At 44.8% G+C, this 22,471-nt stretch overlaps 1 protein-coding gene across 1 annotated transcript in view; it reads left to right on the forward strand.

Annotated features, from left to right (window-relative positions):
* Positions 1–22,192, forward strand: part of LOC119394155 (uncharacterized) — a 36,578-nt gene extending 14,386 nt beyond the window's left edge. The window contains exons 3-15 of the mRNA XM_037661417.1: positions 1,015–1,224; positions 3,137–3,427; positions 7,343–7,509; positions 7,902–8,054; positions 8,925–9,057; positions 9,944–10,101; positions 13,174–13,278; positions 16,681–16,761; positions 18,442–18,583; positions 18,780–18,892; positions 19,770–19,952; positions 20,363–20,516; positions 21,980–22,192. Of these exons, the coding sequence (XP_037517345.1) occupies positions 1,015–1,224; positions 3,137–3,427; positions 7,343–7,509; positions 7,902–8,054; positions 8,925–9,057; positions 9,944–10,101; positions 13,174–13,278; positions 16,681–16,761; positions 18,442–18,583; positions 18,780–18,892; positions 19,770–19,952; positions 20,363–20,516; positions 21,980–22,116 (2,027 nt within the window). The 3' untranslated portion in view covers positions 22,117–22,192. The remainder of the gene's footprint in view (positions 1–1,014; positions 1,225–3,136; positions 3,428–7,342; positions 7,510–7,901; positions 8,055–8,924; positions 9,058–9,943; positions 10,102–13,173; positions 13,279–16,680; positions 16,762–18,441; positions 18,584–18,779; positions 18,893–19,769; positions 19,953–20,362; positions 20,517–21,979) is intronic.
* Positions 22,193–22,471: the final 279 nt, after the last annotated feature.

Genomic DNA, 22,471 nt, shown 5'->3' on the forward strand with positions numbered 1-22,471 from the left:
CAGCTGTCAGGATAATTAATGAAAGTTAATTGAATGAGCTCATTCAAATAGCAGACGCTTTTTCTTGGTGCAGCTGCGGTCGTCGGGGCACCGCAGTTATATCTCTGCAGTGAGTTCTGTATTCTGCTTAACTGTATATAAAGCACTATTACTTTTACTACTATTACTACCTGACGGAGCAGATCTCAACCACATGCTTTTTTCTACGTGGCCTCCGAGATCCGCTTCGGCAGCGCGCAACGCAGAGTTAACCGGAGGAATACGCCAGGGTTATCGAATGCCAACGTGCGAGTGCCGCTAACAGACACCTAAGTGAAAGGTTAGGGCCGACTCCAGAATTTTCGCTGTAACATCGTTGAGTTGAGTGCCAAGTGCATCCTCTTCTGTAACGACGTGTCGTTTTTAACGGCGGAGCCGTTTTAAGCTTTTCGTTCCGCCGTTTCGCGTGACTAAAAGACTAAGCCGCGCCTAGCGCGTGCAACGCAATGACTCGGCCGGCGCCCTCTCTGTTCGTCCTCTTCTTAATATTAGTATTGACTATAGATGAGGCCAGTTTGCTCTTGGCGACGCACATTCGAGAAATGAGGATAGTTTTAGTAGATTTTATTGTATCGTCTAGTAATTTAGCGGATAATAAGGCCTGTGGCGAGCACATCCCTCGAGGTTGAGACGATGGATGTCCAATGTAGGCGTTCCTTGAATGTGCGTGCCTTCTGAAGATAAAGGTGAAGCACGGAACAGATAAGCAGATGAGAAAGGAGAGAAAGAAACAGAGAGAGAGAAAGAAATAAATACACAGAAGAGAGAAGCACCTTACTAATGAAGACAATGCTAATTGGGGATCATGGAAACCAAGACCAGGCTAGTTAATACTGTGCTGGTTAGGGTCTTTATGATTAAGACCTTGTTAATAATCTAGGTCAGCCACGAGTTCCTCTGTTAGCCTAGTCTTGCACCGCCAGTGCAAGCTGCCCACATTTTTGCGCTGCACCTTCACGCCGTTTTCAACCGCAGGGCCACTACCGCCCGTGATACCGGAAAGCTACATCATGAAATACGAATGGATCGACCTGGTGCGTAACCAGACGGCGTGGGTCGAGGAGTACTTCGACAGCGAGAATCTGCGAGCCAAGATCTCGGTCGTGTTACGCGGCAGGAAAGTGACCGCCATTTACGACTACTTCAGCGAGACGGTAACTACATACAGCTCGGACAGGCCCGGAGGTAATACGAGCACGGCAGCCATATTTGGACGAACGCACAAGCTAATACCTCGAAACAATTGAGATTTCGTGCAAAAGCAATTCGGTAGCCGCAATAAATTAGCAATTCGTCCCAAAGAGACAATTATTATAAGAGATAAAAATTTGTGAACGCGGCGCGTCGCTGGAATTGACGTTTCGACATGCGGACTTGTCTTCTTCAAGGCTGCAACCATGAAAAGGACAAGTGCGCTTGTCGAAACGTCGGCTGCAGTTGCACCCCGTGTTCATGTATTTTTCATATCTCCAAGCTTCCGTCATCCCCTGAACTTCTGTCATTACTATAAGGGGCAGCAGCGCCCACAAAACTGTAGTATTAATCATGACGTATTTCTATTATGCTTATGTTCCTTCTAAAGCAATGTTGTTTTTTAATGTGAAATTGAATAGCACGTGCTATTTTCATAAGCGAGAAATGGATTCGAGGGCATGGTATATGGTATTGCATGTCTTTGTTTAACTTTCTGAACTAAATGTTGAACTTATGATTCAGGAATGTTCCCATTAGCTGGGGCTCCACCGCCTGTCTGTGCGATGTGAATTTCGCAATGAAGCTTTTACTCCGGTACTAGAAATTCCAGCGACAGTAATGTAGATCACTGTTTTCGAAGAGTCCTCGAATTTAGTCGTGGATTCTTTGCAACAACAACGAAAACCGAGACATGAATTGAACGAGCGAATTTCCGTTCTCCGAATTCGTGAATGTTTTAATTGTACGCTTGGCTTAAAGTGAATTAAACTCTGCGTTTATGCGTGCCAAAACCACTATACGATAGTAAGGCATGCCGTAGTCGGAGAATACGGACATGCTTCGAGCACCCCGGATTCTTTAACGGGCACTTATACCAGTATAAACAGGTGTTTTTGCATTTCACCGCCGTCGAAACTCCGCGTCGGGGCAGGGACTCGAGCCCACGCTCTCTTGCATGGCAGTGATATATAAAACGTGCTGTCCATTAGCCATTCTTCATGGTAACTAGGTTAGTCACTCTTCAAATTCATACTCCTATGTACTTTTTCGCGTACAGTATGCGACCGAATAACAGCTACCCTAATTCAGGTAGTCGTCAGCTTGTGATGATAGCCCTGCCACGTTCAACAGCCGTACCTAGCGTTCGGTACTTGATCTTGTCAACTGGGCTGCCCACTAGTCTTTTTCTGGCGCTTGGATGCGCACTGTCTGTGTCTCTTGTGCCACTTTGGACGAAGTCGAATAGCGTGTTTGGTGTAATGCAGAATTTGCAATCTCTTGTATATGTTGCTGGATACATCGCGTGTGGTACTTGCCCACGCGAAATCGGTGCGGTATGGCGGCTTCTTGTCTGGCAGGCTTGCAGTGTTTCCGTCCGTTCTTCTGATAATGTTTTAGAGCATTTGTATATCTTACAGCGAACCTGTATGTGGCTAGGCGAGGCCAAAATTCGTCCGTGCGGTGTGAGCGAATACTCCTGGCGCTTATGTATCGCAGAAATTGGGCAAGGCCCACTGCCCACCACTGTTCCACTAAAAATGGAGAAGGGAACACACGGGCGCCAAATACCAATGCAGATTTCTGGACAGACGTGAGCAATATTTGAGAAAGACTTTAATGAACCGTCGGGATTAACCCAGTGACGAACAGCGCCGGCACTCGTTTCACCTTTGCTTGTTAACCATCTTTGTTTACCATCTTTGCGGAGTGATTGGGCCCTGTTTGTCGCCTCTTCGTCTAGGTGTGGCGATAAGCTTTGCCCTGGTGGCATGAATAAGTTTTCTAAAGAGATCTGGGAAACCTGCAACCTATGTTGCAGCACGGCAAGATTGAGCCGAGAGATGGGGTTGATTCATCAAAACAAAATGAATATATTTAGTACAACATCCTTTAAACCTCGCAGCCAAGCCATCACTGGACCTGGAGAGCCAGGACACGTGTGAGATAGAAGAGATGTCCACGATCCGTGGCACCCAGTTGCCGTTCGGCTACAAGTACCGCGGTGAGCGACCACGCCGCTCACGCATGGACAGCGCGTACGAAGCCCTAAGGTTTGGCGGGCCTTACCGCGTCCACTTCGTGCGTCCCGCCACGGACGTTGAGACGCGGCACCTGCCGGCCAACATGTTCGAGAGCTGTGCGTACGACATGGACGAGGATGCCACCTATCGGATGCGCTACTACTGGTCGGCCAGTGAGTGTCTGCTTCATCGTCGTTAGCTTTACTTAAGTTTAAGGGACCGGCAACTGGTCACAACGTGTGATTAGATCCTGGTAAAAATGAAAAGACAGTGAAATATAGTGACAGATTCCGGCACCCTTTTCGCGCCGTGAGTAGGATTTGTATGTTTAAATCGAGTTTAACATTAACGAAAACCGGTATGTTGTGCAGCCTAGCGGAAGAGCCTTGAAGCTGGATTATGGAGTCGATCACTTTTTGCTGTACGTAGTCACGTAACCTGGTGCTGTCATGCGCGCCATAATTAGTTTTGAAAATTCGAGTGTGTATATTATTATCTATCCCTGCTCTATTTTGTGGTGCTTAAAAGGTAAAAGGAGTTGCACGGTGAGAAGCGGCGCTGCCTTCGCGGTAGCCAGTGGAACATGTCGAGCCGCGGCGCATGCATGCGGAGTGCACGCATGCGCAGTAAACCGCCGCGATCGAACAGGAACCGCTCTCGCGATCACTGTTTGCAGCATGGGTTGTCACTTGTGTTTACGACTGCATATTCGCCGCAGATAGAAAAATTCTGATTACAAATGTTTCACGGCGTTTGCCACGTTACCGTTCCGTGATGAGACACTCTCACCGGTAAGCTTTCCGTCGAGCTAAAGAAAATGGACACAATAAAAATTGGTTGTTGAACCCTTTAGGCTTTACAGCGAAAGCGGTTATAAGATCACAACAACGGCTGTTTTTGGCACCGTAGTTGTTCGCCGCCGCCGCCGGTGTCCGTAACAACGATCGCGCAAATAGTCAAAAAAAAAAAACGAAATAAGAAAAAACATACAGAATAGAACGGGGTTCGAACATGGGCCCTCAACGTGGGAGCCCAGTATTCTACCTCGTAGCCATGCCGGTTTTTTTTTCTGTATTTGTTTTAACAACCACAACCAAAATGATCACATACAGAATATATACACTTTAGAAAAACACTAGCTTCAGCTTGGCCAGTGCGTATGCTTTAAATCTCACAGAAGCCAATTAATCAAGTACAGGTAGCCACTCGGGAGCTTCAGGATGTGCTTTCAACAAATCTCGTGTGTACAACGTACTCTCAACAAAATAGTCTCTTGCTGAGTGAACCTCTATATGAGCATGTCGGATATCGATTCTTGTCTTCCATACACTGTGCATACAAAGCAACATTAACATGTCACTCGGCACTTCCCCTGTACTTGTACATGGAAGAAAGCGAATTCCGAAAGCGCTTATAGGTAATTCTTTTTTTTAGTGTCCGTTGTATTGCATCCCACAAGAATACAGCATGCCGGTTAGACCCTCAGTCAAAACGTTCTTCTTTCAGGTGCATACCGGCACTCTCCCTGTATTGCCATGGTTACAAAGTATAGCCATGTCGGTGCTTGAAACGCCTTTGCCAAAAGGCTCTATACAGGCTTCATGTCGAATAGGAACCACATTGACATTAGTAATATAGCGTGGTAGAAGAGAAAATGACAACCAGGCGTTACACAACGCGAATTCTGTAACCAGGCGTCAATCCAATGCTTCCAACCCGTTACAAAAGGCTCGGCCATATTTCTTCATCGTCATCAGGCACAGCATCAACAAAGTGCACATATTGCCCTACAGGTGTTTAGCGGAAACCGCGGTTCCCCGCAGAATGCCGAAAAAGCGCATAGTGGCTGCTTCCATCTTTCACAAAATTATGATGATTTATAGCGTAGTGGCAGGGGCGTAGCCAGAAATTTTTTTCGGGGGGGGGGGGGGGGGTTCAACCATACTTTATGTGTGTTCGTGCGTGCGTTTGTATGTGTACATGCCTATATACGCAAGCAAAACTGAAAAATTTCGGGGGGGGGGGGTTGAACCCCCCCAAGCCCCCCTTGGCTACGCCCCTGCGTAGTGGGTTCCTCACAAGAGCACTTCTATTGGTTGCGAAGGAAGCCCATAAGGCTTCCATGATTAATTTCCTCAGGGTCTCAATAAAGTTTTCCCCCCTCTCTCTCTCTCTCTTTCTCAAGTTAACGTGTGTTATATAGCGTCGTGAGAGAGTGAAATAACGACCGGGCGCCATACAATGCGAATTACGTGACAAGTGGGTCGTGTAAAGCTTCCAACCCATTACAAAGGGGTCAGCCATAATTCTTTATCGTTATTCAGCTGTCGCATCAACAGAGTGCACATAATGCCTTACATATGATACCTCGCTTCTCCGCAGAATGACGAATAATGGCGTATATGGGTACTTCCCAACTTCACAAAAGTTATTTGTGTCGTAGTGGGTACGTTGCTAGTGTACTTGTATTAGTAGCCACAAGAGAGTTTATAACGGTCTCTAGAAATGCCGCTCTTGCCGCTTTCGCTGTGACTGTGCTGCGCTCTCCATGCAGGCCTGTGGTTTTTTTTTTTTTTTAACAGCGGAGCTATTCAAGCCGACCGTTAGTCCGTGCAGAGTGAACAGGAAACTATCATCATCATGAACCGGCACGCGCTCTCTTCTCCCTCTTCGTCCTCTTCTTCATCTTCTGCTTCGCTCTCAGAACACATGCGCCGATTCGTCCGGCGTGGGGAGCAATAATTTTGATGGGCGAGAGAACGAGTATAGAGAGAGAGAGAGAAAGAAATTCCCGGCGAAAAAAAATTTCTTGGCCAGGTGGGATTCCAACCCGCATACCCGCGATCCGAAGGAGAGCGTCGTAACCACTCAGCTATCAGAGCAGAGAATAGCATAGCCTTGTATAGCATAGTATAGCAAGGTGGTCACGCGCGCCTCGTGACCTTGAGCAGTTTTTCTTTTCTTTTCTTTTTTCGAACGCGCTGCGTACTTTCAGTGCGATCGCGTGCCATGTTCAAATCAGCCAATGGCGTGGGACGTGTGTCAATGACGCAGTGATTTTGAGTCAATAACGTCATTTGTCGAGAGAAGAGGAAGCGCTTTTTAGCTGACTTTGAGAATTTATTGTAAATCCCAGGTGGCGTGCTGCGCTATAATGTTTGGCTCGCGTGTTCTTGAGAGCCTCGACTAGCGATAGACAGCGTTTTCTGACCATGCTGAAAAACTATTGCAGGGCCCCTTTAAGGAGTAGGGTGGTTTGTGAACCCTTTGGACGCGGTTGCATGCCGTTCCTCTTATTTTCATCGCAGTTTATCTTATTAGTCCTCCTCTATCAGAAGTTGAAAGGAATACCAAAGGACAAGGGCACGAGAGGTCATACCAGAATTGTATTCTCAAGAACCACCGTAAACATGCTTAGACATTATTTCAGAATATTACTATGCGTCATTGGCGATACTAAGGTAAAACATCAAGGACATATGTAGAAGAAGGCTCTCTGAAGAGGTTATCGTATTACATTAGATTGCCTCGCCACATACGGCAGCTGAAACCATGGCGAAACTGTCGCCTTTATTATATTCCAAGGAGTGCAGAACTCACGCTGTTTACCCGACATGACTCCTTCCGACTGCCGTCACTTACCAATTGTCTAAAACACCTGAAGTAACAAGAGTATGGATTTTGCTGGGGCCGATTAATGTGGAAAATGAGAAACTGCGCTACTAGGTGAAGGAGTTTTATTTACACGAACTTAAGAAGCTGAAGGACAGACATCGCAAGTGCGATGACTTGAAGGAGAAGTATGTAGAGTAGCGTGGCAGTCACACGTTCTTTTTCTCACTTGTTTCTTCGTACGTCTCAATAAAGCCATCAGCACCCTCTTCCCCTCTGCCGCTAGACTTCGTGGCATTTGTGAATTTCGAATCACTAAAGAGGCTTAGTGATACGATAATATTGCCACCTCGGATACTCCGGCGAATATGTTTCGGTTTAGCCGTCGTCACACACGCGCGCACAAAAACACGTAAGCTAACTTTCTACCTGCACTTCATTTAATGTATTCTTAATTTTTCTTCCTTTTTTTTCAGATGCGTCATTTTTGTTCCCAAACGGTGAAGTGGATGTGCCTATCCGCATCGAGCAGAAGGGAACCTATCGGAACCCTGACGACGACAACAATGTCGGGCCGTGGAACACCATTCGAAACGTCGCTTGGTACCAGTCGAACCCGGACTTTTCCGACGAGGATTTCGAAGTAAGGTGTTGGTCTCGAACGTTTGTAGCGCCTTTGTAGTCTCTTCCAGAGCTTGCTAGCGTTAAAGAAGAAACGGAGAGGCGACAGCTGTTTAGGTTTAGGAAATGTTCCACCCGTTGTGTGTGTACGTGCGTGTGTCTGTGCGGGGGGGGGGGGGAGGATAACTCTATTGTCAAGCTTCTCTGCCATAGTTCTGTGAAATGTCCATTTTGAAAGCTCTGAAAAAAAAAACAATAAGAAAGGAACAGCAGTCCAGAAGTAGTGCTGTTGAAGTCCCCTAGCTGACCCTCTTCGTTCAATCACAGAACGTAATGAAGGAGTGTAAACTGGGGCTCTCACACACTGCTTGTCGATTGGGGGATTAATATCTAAGCGCGGATCCTGCCCAACAGGTGCCTCGGCAGACCTACTGTACGAACAACGCCAACGACAGGGAGATTGCGCAACCACCTGACACGTTCAACTTCCGAGTCGAAGAAATCTCCTTCACCCTCGATGACACCGGGTCCAACGTCGGGGAATTCACGTCGACTTCATACAAAGAGGTACTCCGCACAGCCACTGACGCCGTGCATTGTGTTCAATATTTACCTTAACGGGACGCTAAAGAGAAAAACGATTATCCTGATATTATTAAATTACTTTTTTTTCCACAATTACAAAATCACTACGAGTGCCGCGAGAACCCGCTTGGTAAGCGAGAAAACGCGAAAAAAGAAAATGCCGGTGGCGGCGCCACCTTGCAATTTCCGCACCAAAAGTCGTGACGTCGCAGATTTTGACGGCAACTACTGTGTCCTACATAGTTCCTAATCGGTAAAAATGAAGTACATTGTCCGTAAAGGGGGCCCCAATGGCAAGTTTCAGGAAATTTCGTTGAGTTAATGTTGCCAAAATACGAAAAATACACTTTGAATTCTGTGACGTCACGTGCGGAGATTTGGGCACGAAATTTAAAAGTGATACATTGATGTTCATTTTCTCATCTAATAATAAACCTATGATGGTGAAATCAACGACATTGGAGTTCTCAGGGTACACTTTATCAATCTAAACCTGTTCATTGTTTCCTTTAGTGTCCCTTTAATGCGAAGGTATTACAGTAGGTCAGGAGAAGTGGCTCGCCCGTTTTGCTATCCATTGGAAAAGCGATGGTTCTCAGTATGTTTTGATACAATCTTCTTGTTTCATAAATGGAGCTGCATTCACAAATGTTTTAGTCCTTTGACGTTTTCTTTGATGAATGACAACAACTTCGTTGTCCCGTGCACGCATATGACACGCTACACAAGAAACGATATTTGAATAGTGTGACGCAACGGTTTATTAGAATTCCGATTTATTAGGATTCCGATTCCGTATTATCCGTTTATCGCACCATACGAGCGTTGCTTTTCTCATGTGCCGGCTCGCAGATTTGGTACGACGCAATGAGGCACCTAGCCAGGGTGGACATCATACCCTCCGAAGAAGAGAAAAGCTGGCCACTTATCAACGAATCGGCTGGTTTGGATACCATGCTTTCGATCGTCCTTGACTACCGCGCAGGTAATCCTTGCATTACACAGTGATTGTTCGATTCTGTAGTTTGCGACATTGCGTGCTACGGTAAGTCTATAAGCCTTATGCTTGTTCACTAAGCTACTGAATGAATAGTCGACTGTTCAAGTAGTGTACAGTATACGATGCTGTAAAACACTTTGTGGATCACGGGGTCGACAGACTCGTTTCCTTTTACATCGGTAATAATGTGAACGCATTCTGCAAGGGTGTTCAAAAACAAGCGACAGGACAAGTTCTCTCTATCCTCGGCGTATTTGCCTCCTCTAAAGACAGATCTCGAATGCTCGACATGACCGTTTTGTACGGGAAAGCTCTTTAAGGTAGCCCTAATTTGTGCGGCCTATCCTGCGTGGCCTATCCTGTGCGTCCTATCAGGTATGTGCCGCAGAAAATGGGTAAATCCCACTATTTGCCACTAGTCCAATAAAAATGAAGAAGACCACAGTTTGTCTCTAGAGTTTGGACATCCGTGTCGTGTCTATGACTGTGTGTGGTTTAGCTCGAACCTCTCTGCGCTCAGAATCAACGTAGAAACAATCTATAATCACATAGCTAAAGCCTAGCAATGACCTAGAAGCCACCTAGAAACAACCTAGAAACAACCCTAATTACCTAGCTAAGGCCTACAAACAACCAGGAAGCAACCGTATCAGTCTTCAGAATCATAGTTTCGCTGCTTCAAGGGCTGCATGCGCGGCATATTGCAAGCTTCGCCAATCTATTTTTCGTTCTTTTTTACGATTTCTCGTTACATCATATACGTTAGCTAAGGGGCAAAGGTATTTCCTAAAATGTGTTGCTGTTTTTTTTTTTCTTATCTCTCTTCTTTTTGGTCACGAAGGGTTTTTCTTCTTTTTTCTCTCTCTTTCAGAAGCCGCATTTGTTACGCATACATCAAGCGGAGAGTGTGTTGTCAGAAAGCTCAAAAGTGATTTTTTTCTCTCGGAACCAAACAGCACCGAGCGTGTCGAAATGTTGGACCCAGAAAAACTGTTTGGTTTCACGGAGGAGCACCACTTTCAAGGAAGGGTAAGACGAAGTGTATATCATCTGCATATTCTCGTATTGAACAAATTACGTACTTAACTTTTTTTAAAAAACACTTGTTACACACTGCATACGTATGAGAAAGTCAAAGACAAATTTAAAAAAAAAATTATCTTTATGTTCAACCCTCTAGAATGAGCATGTACTACGCCGAAATAGCAGGCGTTAAGTTATGTCGTAAAATGCACCGCCTTACGCACGCGGAACCACGCGGTTCCTCTACCTGTGCAACCACCCTGCAATGTCGAGTATTTGTGTGTCACTTTTCAATCCACACTATGGATCTTCAATGTTTATACATCGCCTGCCTGCAGCGCTAACTGGGCAGATCAGATGTCAGGTAGACCAGATGCTCAGTGACCATCTATTGATAATGGCAATATATGAAGACGCTCTCGCACTGTCACCAATAGCCGAAGTGAAAGCTGCTCAAGGAAAGTTTATGTGATTTCTCAGACGCTTGCTTGTGGCCTAAAGAATTCTATGTCGCCACGAGTTCTTCTTGTACTCACGTACGTTTAGCTACCCTGAAGAGCGTCGTAAAAGATAATAAACACTACTTTGAGCTAAAATCCGTGAAAATACAGGAATTTAAGCGGAATCTCATCCGCTGAACTTTTTTGTGTAAATAGCTAAGTCTTTTATTAATCTACGAAAAAAAAATTTCTCCGACCTCGTTCGCTGTCACAGTTAATACAGCTTTCTGTTTGCAGGCGTGACATGTTTCTTTATATTTATGGGGTTCTCTGAATTCCTAGAACTTGATCAGAACGTTTAATCACCTGTGAAGAAATGGGTTGCACTTTTGCCGTGGATTGAGGCCTGGTAATAAATCCGCGTGTCTTCGTATAAAGTTGATACATATGGTTGCAAACGTACCCGCGAAAACAAGAGGCCACACACCACTCTTTCTTATTTATTGTTGCTTGTATCAAAGTCCTCACCAGCTAGCCACAACCTCTCTCGCGTCCATGTGTTACAGAGATATCGACTCGTGTGGTCCATCATCCGCTTTCCGAAGGGGCTGGACTCTTATTTAATGTAGCGCTTCTTGCAGAAAAACAAGATTCTGAGCAGAAACAACGTACCGTTAAGAATATTTGTGGAACAACCAAAGTTCGGCCTCCAAGTGTACGAAATCCTTTTGATTTATTTATTTATTTATTTATTTATTTATTTATTTATTTATTTATTTATTTATTTATTTATTTATTTATTTCGGACAACGTTATTGGAAGCAGATAAGCATGCAAACGCATTGGCCAACCAAATGGTCCACGACAAACTTAGAAAAAAGAAAACAACAATAAAATACTTTGTGCGGTCATTCGGAAAATGCTCACGGCCGGTTCGATGTAAGCCTAACGGCAACTTACGGTTCACGGAGCATCGGCAACCGCTGTCGCTCATAAATCCTCTCGCTCGCGCGGGAAACTTTGCTGCGGATGCCGAAGTCCGGCAACTCTCCCAGAGGCGTTCGTTGTTCGCCCTTCTCTGAGTGCGCTTGCGCAATATGAACATTACACCAACGAAAGTTGACTCAGCCCTCTCCACAGGACTGCAACCGCCGTCCATTTACCAACATCGACGCTCGCGCCTTTGTGGTTTACACGTTCATTTACTTATATCTTCGTGTTAGCGAAAGTGTGTCGCTCAGTAAGGATCGACCTGTATTCTGTCGCAGTTAGAGTGCGGTACTTAAGAGACAATTTGCAGGTGCCTCATGATCTGCGGTGACAACATCTTGGCCAGCTTTTATGTTATGTGTGGACATTTTGTTTGTGTGAATGTTGGTGCTTGTTTTGTGTACTTTTCTGTTGAGTCGACACTTGTTTGTATTTCTATGTACCTATTTGTATAGTTTTGTGCTTGTTCACTACTTTACGATAACTATTATGCGAGAGCCAGCGCCGCACATTGACACCAACATCTGCTTATATACATTTAATAATAAAAAGAAAGGAACCTCGGCAGGAGGCTGATTTCATGCCCCTTATATCGAGCGCCTTTGGAAGCGTAGCTGATTTATCGCACCCGTAAGTGCCAGATTCATGAGAACAATCCAGTACTTTTTAACATATAAATAGGTGCAGTGTCCAAAGAAGCCCTGCCTTCGACTGCGTTCCAAAGAACCCTGCGACTGTTAAAAAATTATCCATATTTTGACCGATTCATTGATTATCGAGCAGTGGTAATGAAAAATGCTGACACGAAATGGAAATTTAACTTTCATTTTTCGCGGTTATACAACGTAATGAAAAGCCGGTGTAAGCACAAGCTTGGACGTGCATGCCCAAGCAGTACAAAGAATCGTACTAGAGCTATACGTCAGCCCTACAGAAGCCTTGGAAGCTTTTTCAAATGCCACACGAAGAAAAGACAATAGGGAAACCGAGAATTACACTCCGGCGAGAATACATGCATAAAATATGTAATTGAATATAGGGAATTACGGATTGCCGAAAACAGTTGCGATCGTGCTAAATATGTTCTGCTAAATACACCCTAGATAATACCTCAGTGCAATCGTACTAGTTAACGCCAAACTATCATGCACCTATTATTCTTAAATGCCGCAAAAAATGTACGAGTTCCTTTTCTATGGTTGTTAGAGTTCTTAGAGCAGCTACAGGGGCTAGTTGGTGTTGCATCTTGGAAATTCGCGCTTTTTTATCGTACGAGGACGGACTGAGTGCACACACAAACACACTGTGTTTGTGTGTGCACTCAGTCCGTCCTCGTACGATAAAAAAGCGCGAATTTCCAAGATGTTAGAGTTCTGTTCCCGAAGTGATAACATGTTCAACGTGGTGCACTGTTCGTTGCTTTAACAAGAATAATCTTAGGAAATAGAAGAAATGCATTTTGTGAATGAGATATACGTGAGCTGCTTCGGTACTGGGAGTTAGATCAAGGTGTTTTCTCTAAGAAGCCAGTATTATTCTAGAGGGAAACATGAACGGGAACCATCTCACGTTTCATGAATAACGGAGTATCATAATTTAAATGGTGCCTATCTGACATCTAATTTATCTTCCTTCGACTTTCGTGCAGTACAAGATCAGAGGCATAGAGGTTGAAACATGGGCGGCTTTGATGAATAAGTCGTCGGATGAAACGAAAGGTACCACCAGGAGGCACGAGATTTCGCTTATGACGGTAAGCAGGACTTCCACGTTCATAGAAGAAGACGGCACGGGCAACAAAACAAACGATGTAGACGAAATTCCTTGTCCTCAACTTATTGTTGATTGTTGCAAGTTTGGCAGCGTCGTTTGTAAAATAATGAAGGAGCCCGTCCCACACCTGGAACATGGGGACAAGCGAAGCTTAGCGTATGCGTGCCTGACGCATCCTCTTTCTTTCTTTCTTTCTCTTTCTTACTTTCTTACGTCCTTTCGTTCTTCCTTCCTCTCTCTCTCTCTCTCTCTCTCTTTCTTCTTTCTCTTTCTTTCTTTCTTTCTTTCTTTCTTTCATCTTCCTTTTTTCTCTCTTTCTTTCCATCGCATAGCTCAATGCTCCCTCCTAAGTGTTTCCTTCCTCCATGCCGGGAAATTAATCCACGCGCGTAGCAGCGCAACACTTCAGCTGCTACAGGCAACAGAGACGGTCATGCTTTCATGTCCAGGCAAAATTGGAATGCGGCAACGTGAAGTGACCAGTGATCTCGATCAAAGATCAGACTGCCATATCAGAAACGGCTGATTGCCGACGAGCCCAAGATCGAGAGAGCATCAATTATTGGGAAACGGCGCTTACAAGTACGCATGTTGCCGACGCCCCTTAGAGGGCCGCATATCGGTATGCTCGCCGTCGCCGGGTTTTCCGCGTATGACGCCGAAATCCGTGAATTATAAAAGCTTTCCTTGATTCGAGCAATCACCATACCGCGCAAACTTTGTTCTGTAAAGGGGTAACCGAGGAATAATATTTTTTTTTTCTGAGTTTCTCGTACAGAATTTGTGACAATGGCTTGATTTAAAGGAACACTAAAGAGCGAAACGATTTTTCGCGTACTAGTAAACTACTGTTTCACGATACTAAAAACACCACGCTAGCCGCGAGAAGACGCTTAGTAAGCGAGAAAACGCACATAAAGAAAATTTGGGTGGCGACGCCACCTGGAAGTTTCCGCACCATTCGCCATGACGTCACATATTTTGACGGCGCCTACTATACCTGGCGACAACTTTCTGTGGCAGCACAGCCAAGGCTACGCAACCGAACAACGCACTTTTTTACTCCGCTTCTGTATGCAGTCCGCGAACGCTAGCTTTGGCAGAATACGTAGCATAAAAGAAAACATAAAAAGAAAAGAAATAGGCATTACGTTCAAGATTTCTTGCGTTGAAAGTAAGAATGATAATCCCTTAAAGGATATGCGATTTTTGCTCTTTCGAGTTTTCAGGTTTTCTGGTGTCCGTTTCACGTTTTCCGTCCCCACTAAACAACGATGGCGTCGCTCGGCTGCAACAGGTGCACATCGAAGCTTGCAAGTGAGCATAAGTGCGTGTTCGTTAGGTGATCTGTCTTCATCGACCAGAAAGAAACGAAGACAGCGGTGCGTTGTGAATTATTTTGTTGATTTGCCCATACTATCACCGAGAAAGAAGTGTGCACGTGATACCACCATCGCAAGTGGGTCTCTCATCGCGATAGCTTCCTTGACGTTGACGACGGCGACCTGCAAGTCTTCAGCAAGAAGAGCCGCTTGAAAGCAAAACTGCGATTGGAAACAGTACGTAAAATAAGTGGCCCATTTCATAAAATGGGTTGCATACATGGTCGGTATTTTGGTTGCCTCAGTAGTCGCACCGAAGATTGCGTCGAACACCGTGCCCGTCGGCCTCTACGGCGGGAGGCGTTTTGGCGTTTTGAATCAGAGCAATTTACGGTGGCAAAATCACCCATGCACAGCTTTGCCTCGGCAACAGACGCGTTCATGTCTATTATGCGACTGACAGCGTGATTTTCAATTTGCAAAAAAAAAAGCATTCTTTACCGCGGGAGTAAGGAACGCGTTTCACCCGTTTGTATAATCGCACACGTGAGACGCCCGCTCCTGACTGGTCGTGGCCAAGATATCTGCTGCATTTCGATGCTTTCGTGTCCCCTGACAAAATAACGTGAGCGTCTCCAGAAAGTTATAGCGTCTTCAAATGTAGGAAAACGACGATGTAGACCCTGTGTGCACCGAAATTCGGAAAATGGCTTGTTACCTTTGCGTAAGATTTCCAATTGCGCAGTTACTGCTGGGCCGTGGCTTTTTTTTATCTTTGAAAAGTAAAACCAACCGCTTTAATAAAGCTGATTTCTGCGTTCCTTCGCAATACAAAATATTCTACCGCTTTCTCCAAAAAAATAAATGTAAACAATACTAAATGGTGCTCGCTTTGCACGTGGACTTGAACCGCTAGCACATTAGCGTTATATAATTTGATTTGCAGAAGAGCTCAGCAACGATTCCAGGTATTTGTGCTGCATGCTTAAGTATATCAAGTCATGTGGTAGATTTCGACTACATCTGTGAATAAACTATCTGCATAAATTTCCAAATAACATCATGAGCCATGAATACTCGTATGGAAACGCACATGTTGTATGCGCTCGCGAAACCAAAACCGAAATCGCCCGCGAACGGACTACTTGGCGTAGTAACACATGTGCAGAAGCTCCGCCCACGTAGCTTTGGCTGTGCTGCCACAGAAAGTTGTCGCCAGGTATAGGGCCTACGTAGTTCTTAAACGGTAAAAATGAAGTACATTGTCCTCTCAGGGGGCCGTAGACTCAACATACCAAGTCTGAGGAAATTTTGTTGAGCCAATGGCACCAAAATACGATAAATACACTTTGAAATCCGTGACGTCACGCGCGGAGATTTCGGCGCGAAATTCAAAAATGAAACGTTGAACTTGATTTTCTCCTCTATTAATGAACCTATGATGGTGAAATTAACCACATTAGAGTTCTCAGAGTACAATTTATCAATCTAAACCGATTCATAGTTTCCCTTTAGTGTCCATTTAAGCAATGAGACTGAGTCAATGAAAACAGCGGTCAATGTTTTACACGATTCTTTTTTTCAAGTGACATATTTGGTAACCTTCGTTAACCGAAGGTTAGCAAATATTATTCGTAGGTTAACAGTGTTAACCTTCCAAAACTGTAGTAATTTATTCCCCGTTCTGATTTATTATTTCCACTAACATTTACATTAAATTCCTATTTTGTAGCGGCCTCTTTGACGAGACAACCTTCAAATGCGCCTTGATGAATGGGAGCTTTAAGTGATAGGAAACTCTGGCAGGGAAAGAATAAATATGCAACAAGAGACGCATCTTTTCTTTTTTGTATGGCGGTTTGTAAGCTTTGTTTCTCGGCGTAGATTTTTTGTCCCTCGGAACTTGTTGCCATTATTTTACCATTCACTTATAAAGAGTATACGGGAGTTTTGTGAATTTTAAGTAGCGCTATTGCCATATTCACCGACGAAATTCACCATATCTAAGAACAGTTGTTTTATTTTTATTTTTATTTTTATTTTTTCATTCTTATTTTCAGGACTCGGAGGCGGAGCGTTCAGGTAAACGGGACATCGAGTTTGTTCCTGTCCAGGAAAGCATCTACACGGATACGCTTGAGGTACCTTCTTCATTCTTTTTTGTTTTGGCATGGCTTTTTACACGCCACGTTGGTCTAGTGGTTATGGTGCTCGACTGTTGATCCGCAGGTCGCGGGATCGAATCCCGGCCGCGGCGGCTGCATTTTCGATGGAGGCAAAAATGCTTGAGGCCCGTGTACTTAGATTTAGGTGCACATTAAAGAACACCAGATGGTCAAAATTTCCGGAGCCCTCCACTACGGTGTCTGTCATAATCAAATCGTGGTTTTGGGACGTTAAACCTCAACAATTATTATTATTGCGTGAGTCTTTCTTCGAAACTAGATTTCTTCAAATTGGATGTGGTTTCGTTATATTGCGAACTTATTTCCGCATTTTCAACTTTTGCTATGAATTAGCGAATAAGCGAATAATTCGTAATGTACTTAGTGCAACTAACTCAGCTGATTATGCAGGTAACATAAGCTAGTGTAGGCTATTTACAAGGTGTTTTTTCACGTAACGACAACGAAACATTAAATAGAAGAGTGGTTAACCGCAACTAAATCAAACCAACAACACATGATTTGCCGTCACGTGGCGCTTGCTTTTTTTTTGTAATTAAATGTATATATAAAGAGAAGTTGGTGTCAATGCGTGGCGCCGGCTACTCCTCTTGCAAAATAGTTGTCGCGAAGTAGAAAACAAACACAAGGCTGTACAAAGGCACATAATGCAACACTCGTTGGGGTATTTTGTTATTAATTGGTTAACTAATATCAATTATGCAAAATTGTTAATATTCAGACATCGGTGACTCTTACGTTTAAGAGATTAGTAGCCTTACGCGCCCATATGAATTGTACGCGCGCAGTAATACCATGTATAATCTGTAAGCTCTGGCGGAGCAGTAAATATAGATGGCTTGCATCGACTTCTGCGGGGCCGCCATCTGAGATCACATAGCTCAAAGAGAAGTTGCGTAGACAAGAAATCTGACAGAAAGATAGCACGACAGGTGCGGCTTCAACCGAACGACAAATTTAATAACGGCGACAATCTGGCAAAACGCGGTCGACCTCGAAAAACGAAACAACGTGATACGGCGCACTGACGCCGTCGCGACCACCAGGCTCCGGCATTAGCGCGGAGGTAAGCAACCTCCATGACGTCACTTTGCAGAATGTGTGTGGGTTGTGAACAGTAGAATGTGTCTGTGTACCATTATTTTGACATATTGCTGCGCCGAAATATGAGAATTTGAAATTACGACGAGTGTGTGTGTGTGTTCGAGAGAGAGAAAAGAGAAAATTTTATTAGAAGCAGGCAGAGAGGTCTGCCTGAGCTTGTGCGCTCTGGACTGCTACTCTGCACAGTGGAGATGGAAGAAGAGGGATCAAGATGACGATGGAGGTCTACCTGTTAAAACCACGTTTTGATTATGAGTCTCACAATGACATCGGATTCCTCTTTATCGAACCCTACGAAGGAGCCTTCTGGAAAGTGTTGGCACGCGCAACTAATGATAGCTTTTCTTGTTTTTTTGGGGGGTTTTTCCTTGACGTTTCCTTTGCGTTGCTCATCTTTTGTCACGTGGTTTGTGTCATGTATATATTTTCGTGTTCTGCACAATAAAGCTATAGTTGGAAGTTAGCGCTCGTCTTTGTGTACCTTTTCTCCTTGTTCTGAGTTCGCGCTATAACATTTGTCATGCTACGAAGGAGGGAACATCGGAATTCAAGCAGCGCGTGGTGATGAAGAACTACTTCAAGTTCACTTCGGAACAGCCGCCCATGTCGGTGTTTCAAGCTCCAGGTTGTGTCTCTCGTCACGAAGCAAGGACGTTCAAGGTTTCGTTCAACGGTAATGCATGAATTTTGTATTAAGGATGAATAAATGTTGAAATTAAACCGTATTAAATACTGATGAAGCGTTTGCCCCAAATGCGGAAGATCCCGTAGGGAGTGAACAGTATACCTCACAGCCTTACCCGTAATGCTTAAAAGAAAAGTGGAAGAAACGCGAGCTGGCTACTTTGGAAATGCATTTCCTTTTGCAGGAAAGGACTACAAAATCATCCGGCAAAACAAGCAAGTGTTTATAGACGCTCTTCGAGAATCGCTGAAAGACTACGGAGATATAGACACGGTAATGCGAATCGAGGTTATCGGTGTAAGTACCACCGCATGTATGTGGTTATAATCATGCACTGTCGTTGTAAGCGTCCCTGCACCTCTATGTTATTGTTATAATAAGGGATATGGACTTATTGGACTTAAGTGTACGACCCTTGATTATTGCCTGTTCCCGGGAGAATGTGCTGCTCGGTGGTACCAGGCCCATCGAGTCCTGCTAACTTTAAGAAACAAGCCAATTTGGCCTCGCGATTATAAACATTTTTTACATGTGACTACCTATTTTTGTACCCGTCTGTGTTATTTGTTTTTTTTCTTTCCTCTTGTAGCGAAGCGTTGGAACTTTGTAATGGGTCCTCTCTAGCACCTTCCAGTGGGTCGTCCTCTTAGGCTCTTTTCTGAGAGAACACCGCTCGTGCTGAGAGTCCGTACTCCGTCTTGACTGTCGCCGTTGTGCATCGTCACCGAGTGCCGTCCAATAAACGCCTCTACACTCTTTTATTTCCCTTTTCTTTCTTCTTATCTTCTTTTCCTCTGTTTCTCCCTTCCCGAAGCAGCAGGCAGGTGTTGTGCCCCTTTAGTTGGCAGTTGCCAGCCTGTTCCCTTCCTATTTCCACTGTGTCTTCGTGTTTTCTGTGTATCCAAGCCAAATAAATAAAATAAATTAAAACTTAAAGGTAAAAAGCCGCGACCATTCATATGGGCTAGATCGGCCGCGTGAAAGTAAAGGTCAACATGTACTGGCTGATAATGCTTAACTAAATTGCAAATATAAAAGTTTTACCAAATTCGCGCGTTTTATGTGGCAGCAATACATCAAGAAAACAATATGACATGTACGACTTCTGAAATTCGAGCGTTGAAGCGTTTATATCCCGAGTATGCGTTAATGAGAGCGTCCTTGTCATCAACAGGTGGCGTTCTACAAAAGAAACAACGAAATAACGTCTTTCTTTAAGATATTGGCACCCCTGCCTGAACTTCAGGCGAAGCGTGTCGTGACAGTCGATGAATCGTTGCAAAAAATTTTTGAACGAGTCCAAAATGGAACCTTCGTTTTCACCCTCGTGCTTTCAGACGAAAGTGACAAAACACAGGTAAGTGTAAACATTGATACTGCACAAAAGTGCCCAAATGTTATCGCTACTTTTGTGCAGGATCTGACATGCCGCTGCTGTCTTCTTACACCTTGTGCTGCTTTCCTGGATTGTGAATGTTCATAGGCATTTAATACTCCTCATTGGCTGATCGACAGTGTTTATGAAATACTGTCCTGTGACACGGCAGGCACAGTTCAAAGTGTGGTCAGAGTTTCTGATTTTTGCAAAACTGATTTTAAGTGTACAGAGTCAAACAATGATTTCCGTTCACACACGTCGGTTGCCTTCCGTTTTAATTTAAGTGATGTGCGGAAAGCGACGAAGGCGCTGTTGAAGTTTCTGCGAGCGACCCGCCTTGTTGAACGATTATGACACTGCCGTGCCACAAAGCTGCTTCATCTTTCTAGCTGAGTACCCATCAGGCCCTGAAAGGATCTTTCGCCGAGGCACAATGGCCGAAGAGGAAAAGCACGTTCTATTACCAACCCCAGAAAGCAGCCGACGACGTTGTTCGAAGGAAGGAAAGCCCACCAGCCGGCCAAGACGCTGGTTACAGCCCTGGTACGTTTCCAAGTAACAGCTGCTCACTACAGAAGAACGTGTTGTTGGGCGAGTTGGTGCTTGCTGAATGACACAACGCAGCGCTAAAAACACACACACCACAAAGTAAGGAACACAAACCGACGGGATAGGCGCTACTCACAACTTTAATGAAGACTACAAGATTGTGGCACATATATACACAATCCCAATGCGCAAACGCAACGTCACAAACCATAGGGGGCGTATCATATCAAAGATTTGAAAAAATTGTGTTCCGCATTGTACAGGAAGACTGACGTCTGACTGACGCAATCATCATTCTTCTCTTTGATGTAGAAAGCCTCGAGAAGTTCACGCGCCGTTTTATCATGGCTTCTGCCCAGAATCCTCACATCATTAAATCTTGGAACACAAGAGCAGGTCTTACAATGCGCCGAAAGGTGCGCAGTGAAATCCTTCTTTAGATTGTTTGCGTGTTCCCTCATGCGGTCATTAACACATCTGCCCGTTTGTCCCACATAGGACTTCCCACAAGTTAGTGGTATTTCATATACCACCCCCGTCGCACACCGAGTGTATGGGGTGGCATGCTTGACTTGGCAGCCCGTCTTTGAGGCGCCCATGATGCGGGGGCACAGTTGGGCCAGCTTGTTGGGTGCGGAAAAAACCACAGGTACATCGTACCTGTGAGCCGCCTGTCCCGTCGGTTTGTGTTCCTTACTTTGTGGTGTGTGTGTTTTTAGCGCTGTGTTATGTCATTCAGCTGCTCACTAGTCAGATATGGACACGATGCTCAAGGTTTCGGGGCATTTGGGGGGCACCAAGCGGGGTGGAGGCTTCTTTCGGAATGCACCAGTGCATTTTTACGGATGCTTTAAATCTAGGCAGCACCTACACTGGTGATTTGACAAACTTTGCTCATGCTCTAACTTTCAAAGCAATTGGCATGTAAAGCAATAACACCTTACATTGGAAAATCAGGTCTGCTGAATCCCACTAGATGGAGGAGTGTTCATTGCAGCAAGAAAATTTCCATCCACCCATTTGAAGCACGATCGAGGCTAAAAAGTTGGCTGGTTATCTCATATGGTAGACCGCCCGTGAGCAACCGTCATTGGCCGGCACGGCGTTGGTCCCGGGTTTGAATCCCGAACTAAGACAAGTTTTGTGTAGCTTTATTTATTTTCAGCTTTATTTTCAGACATCTGCAAGGATTTTCTAGTTGCTTCATTGTTCAAATGGGGGGGGGGGGGGTTCAATTCTATCTTTTTTCATCACGGTCTTACATTGTAGCAGCACAAGCCACCTGAGCGCAACTTAGTATTTCACCACTGATGAGGAGTTTGAGGGGACAAGGTGAAATTTACTGCGCGAGTCTGCATGGTTACAGTGGATGGTCCAATGAGAGAACCGGGAGGTGCGCAGTGAATTATGAAAATTGTTTTTTTTTTTCTCTTTTCTCTCTTTCTGTGGACGCACAGGTGTGTTCGCGGTGATTGCGGTTACTTTCACCTTTGCCGGTATTGCCTGCGGAGCCCTTGCTATGTGGTGTTTCCTGAACAGGAAGAAGCCCGAAGGTCTCATCCAAAATGAAGAACGTCCCATCGAGCTGCAGTGATCTTTAAAACGACACATTCATCATGAAATCTCAGCAACGTTAGGCAGCGTGATCATGAACTGATTGAATAAAAAAATTCGGCAGATCCCACGTACCGTGGGAATCGATGTTATGCGAAGCGTGCGCGGGAAGGTGACTGTGGCGTAATTGTTCGCATTGAGGGAAACGTCACGGAATGACGCTACAGAAATTTGCGAATGGTATACGGACACACATAGAGCAGTATAAGTGTTATATAACCATTTGTTTACAGTTGCATAACGATGCCAACAGCAACATGGGTGTTGCGAACGCCAGACGCGGTAAGCTGAAATGCAGTACTTATATGCTTCAATACTGGATAGCACGAATCCGA

This window comes from Rhipicephalus sanguineus, chromosome 5 (genome assembly GCF_013339695.2).
Source record: "Rhipicephalus sanguineus isolate Rsan-2018 chromosome 5, BIME_Rsan_1.4, whole genome shotgun sequence".
Lineage (NCBI taxonomy): Eukaryota > Metazoa > Arthropoda > Arachnida > Ixodida > Ixodidae > Rhipicephalus > Rhipicephalus sanguineus.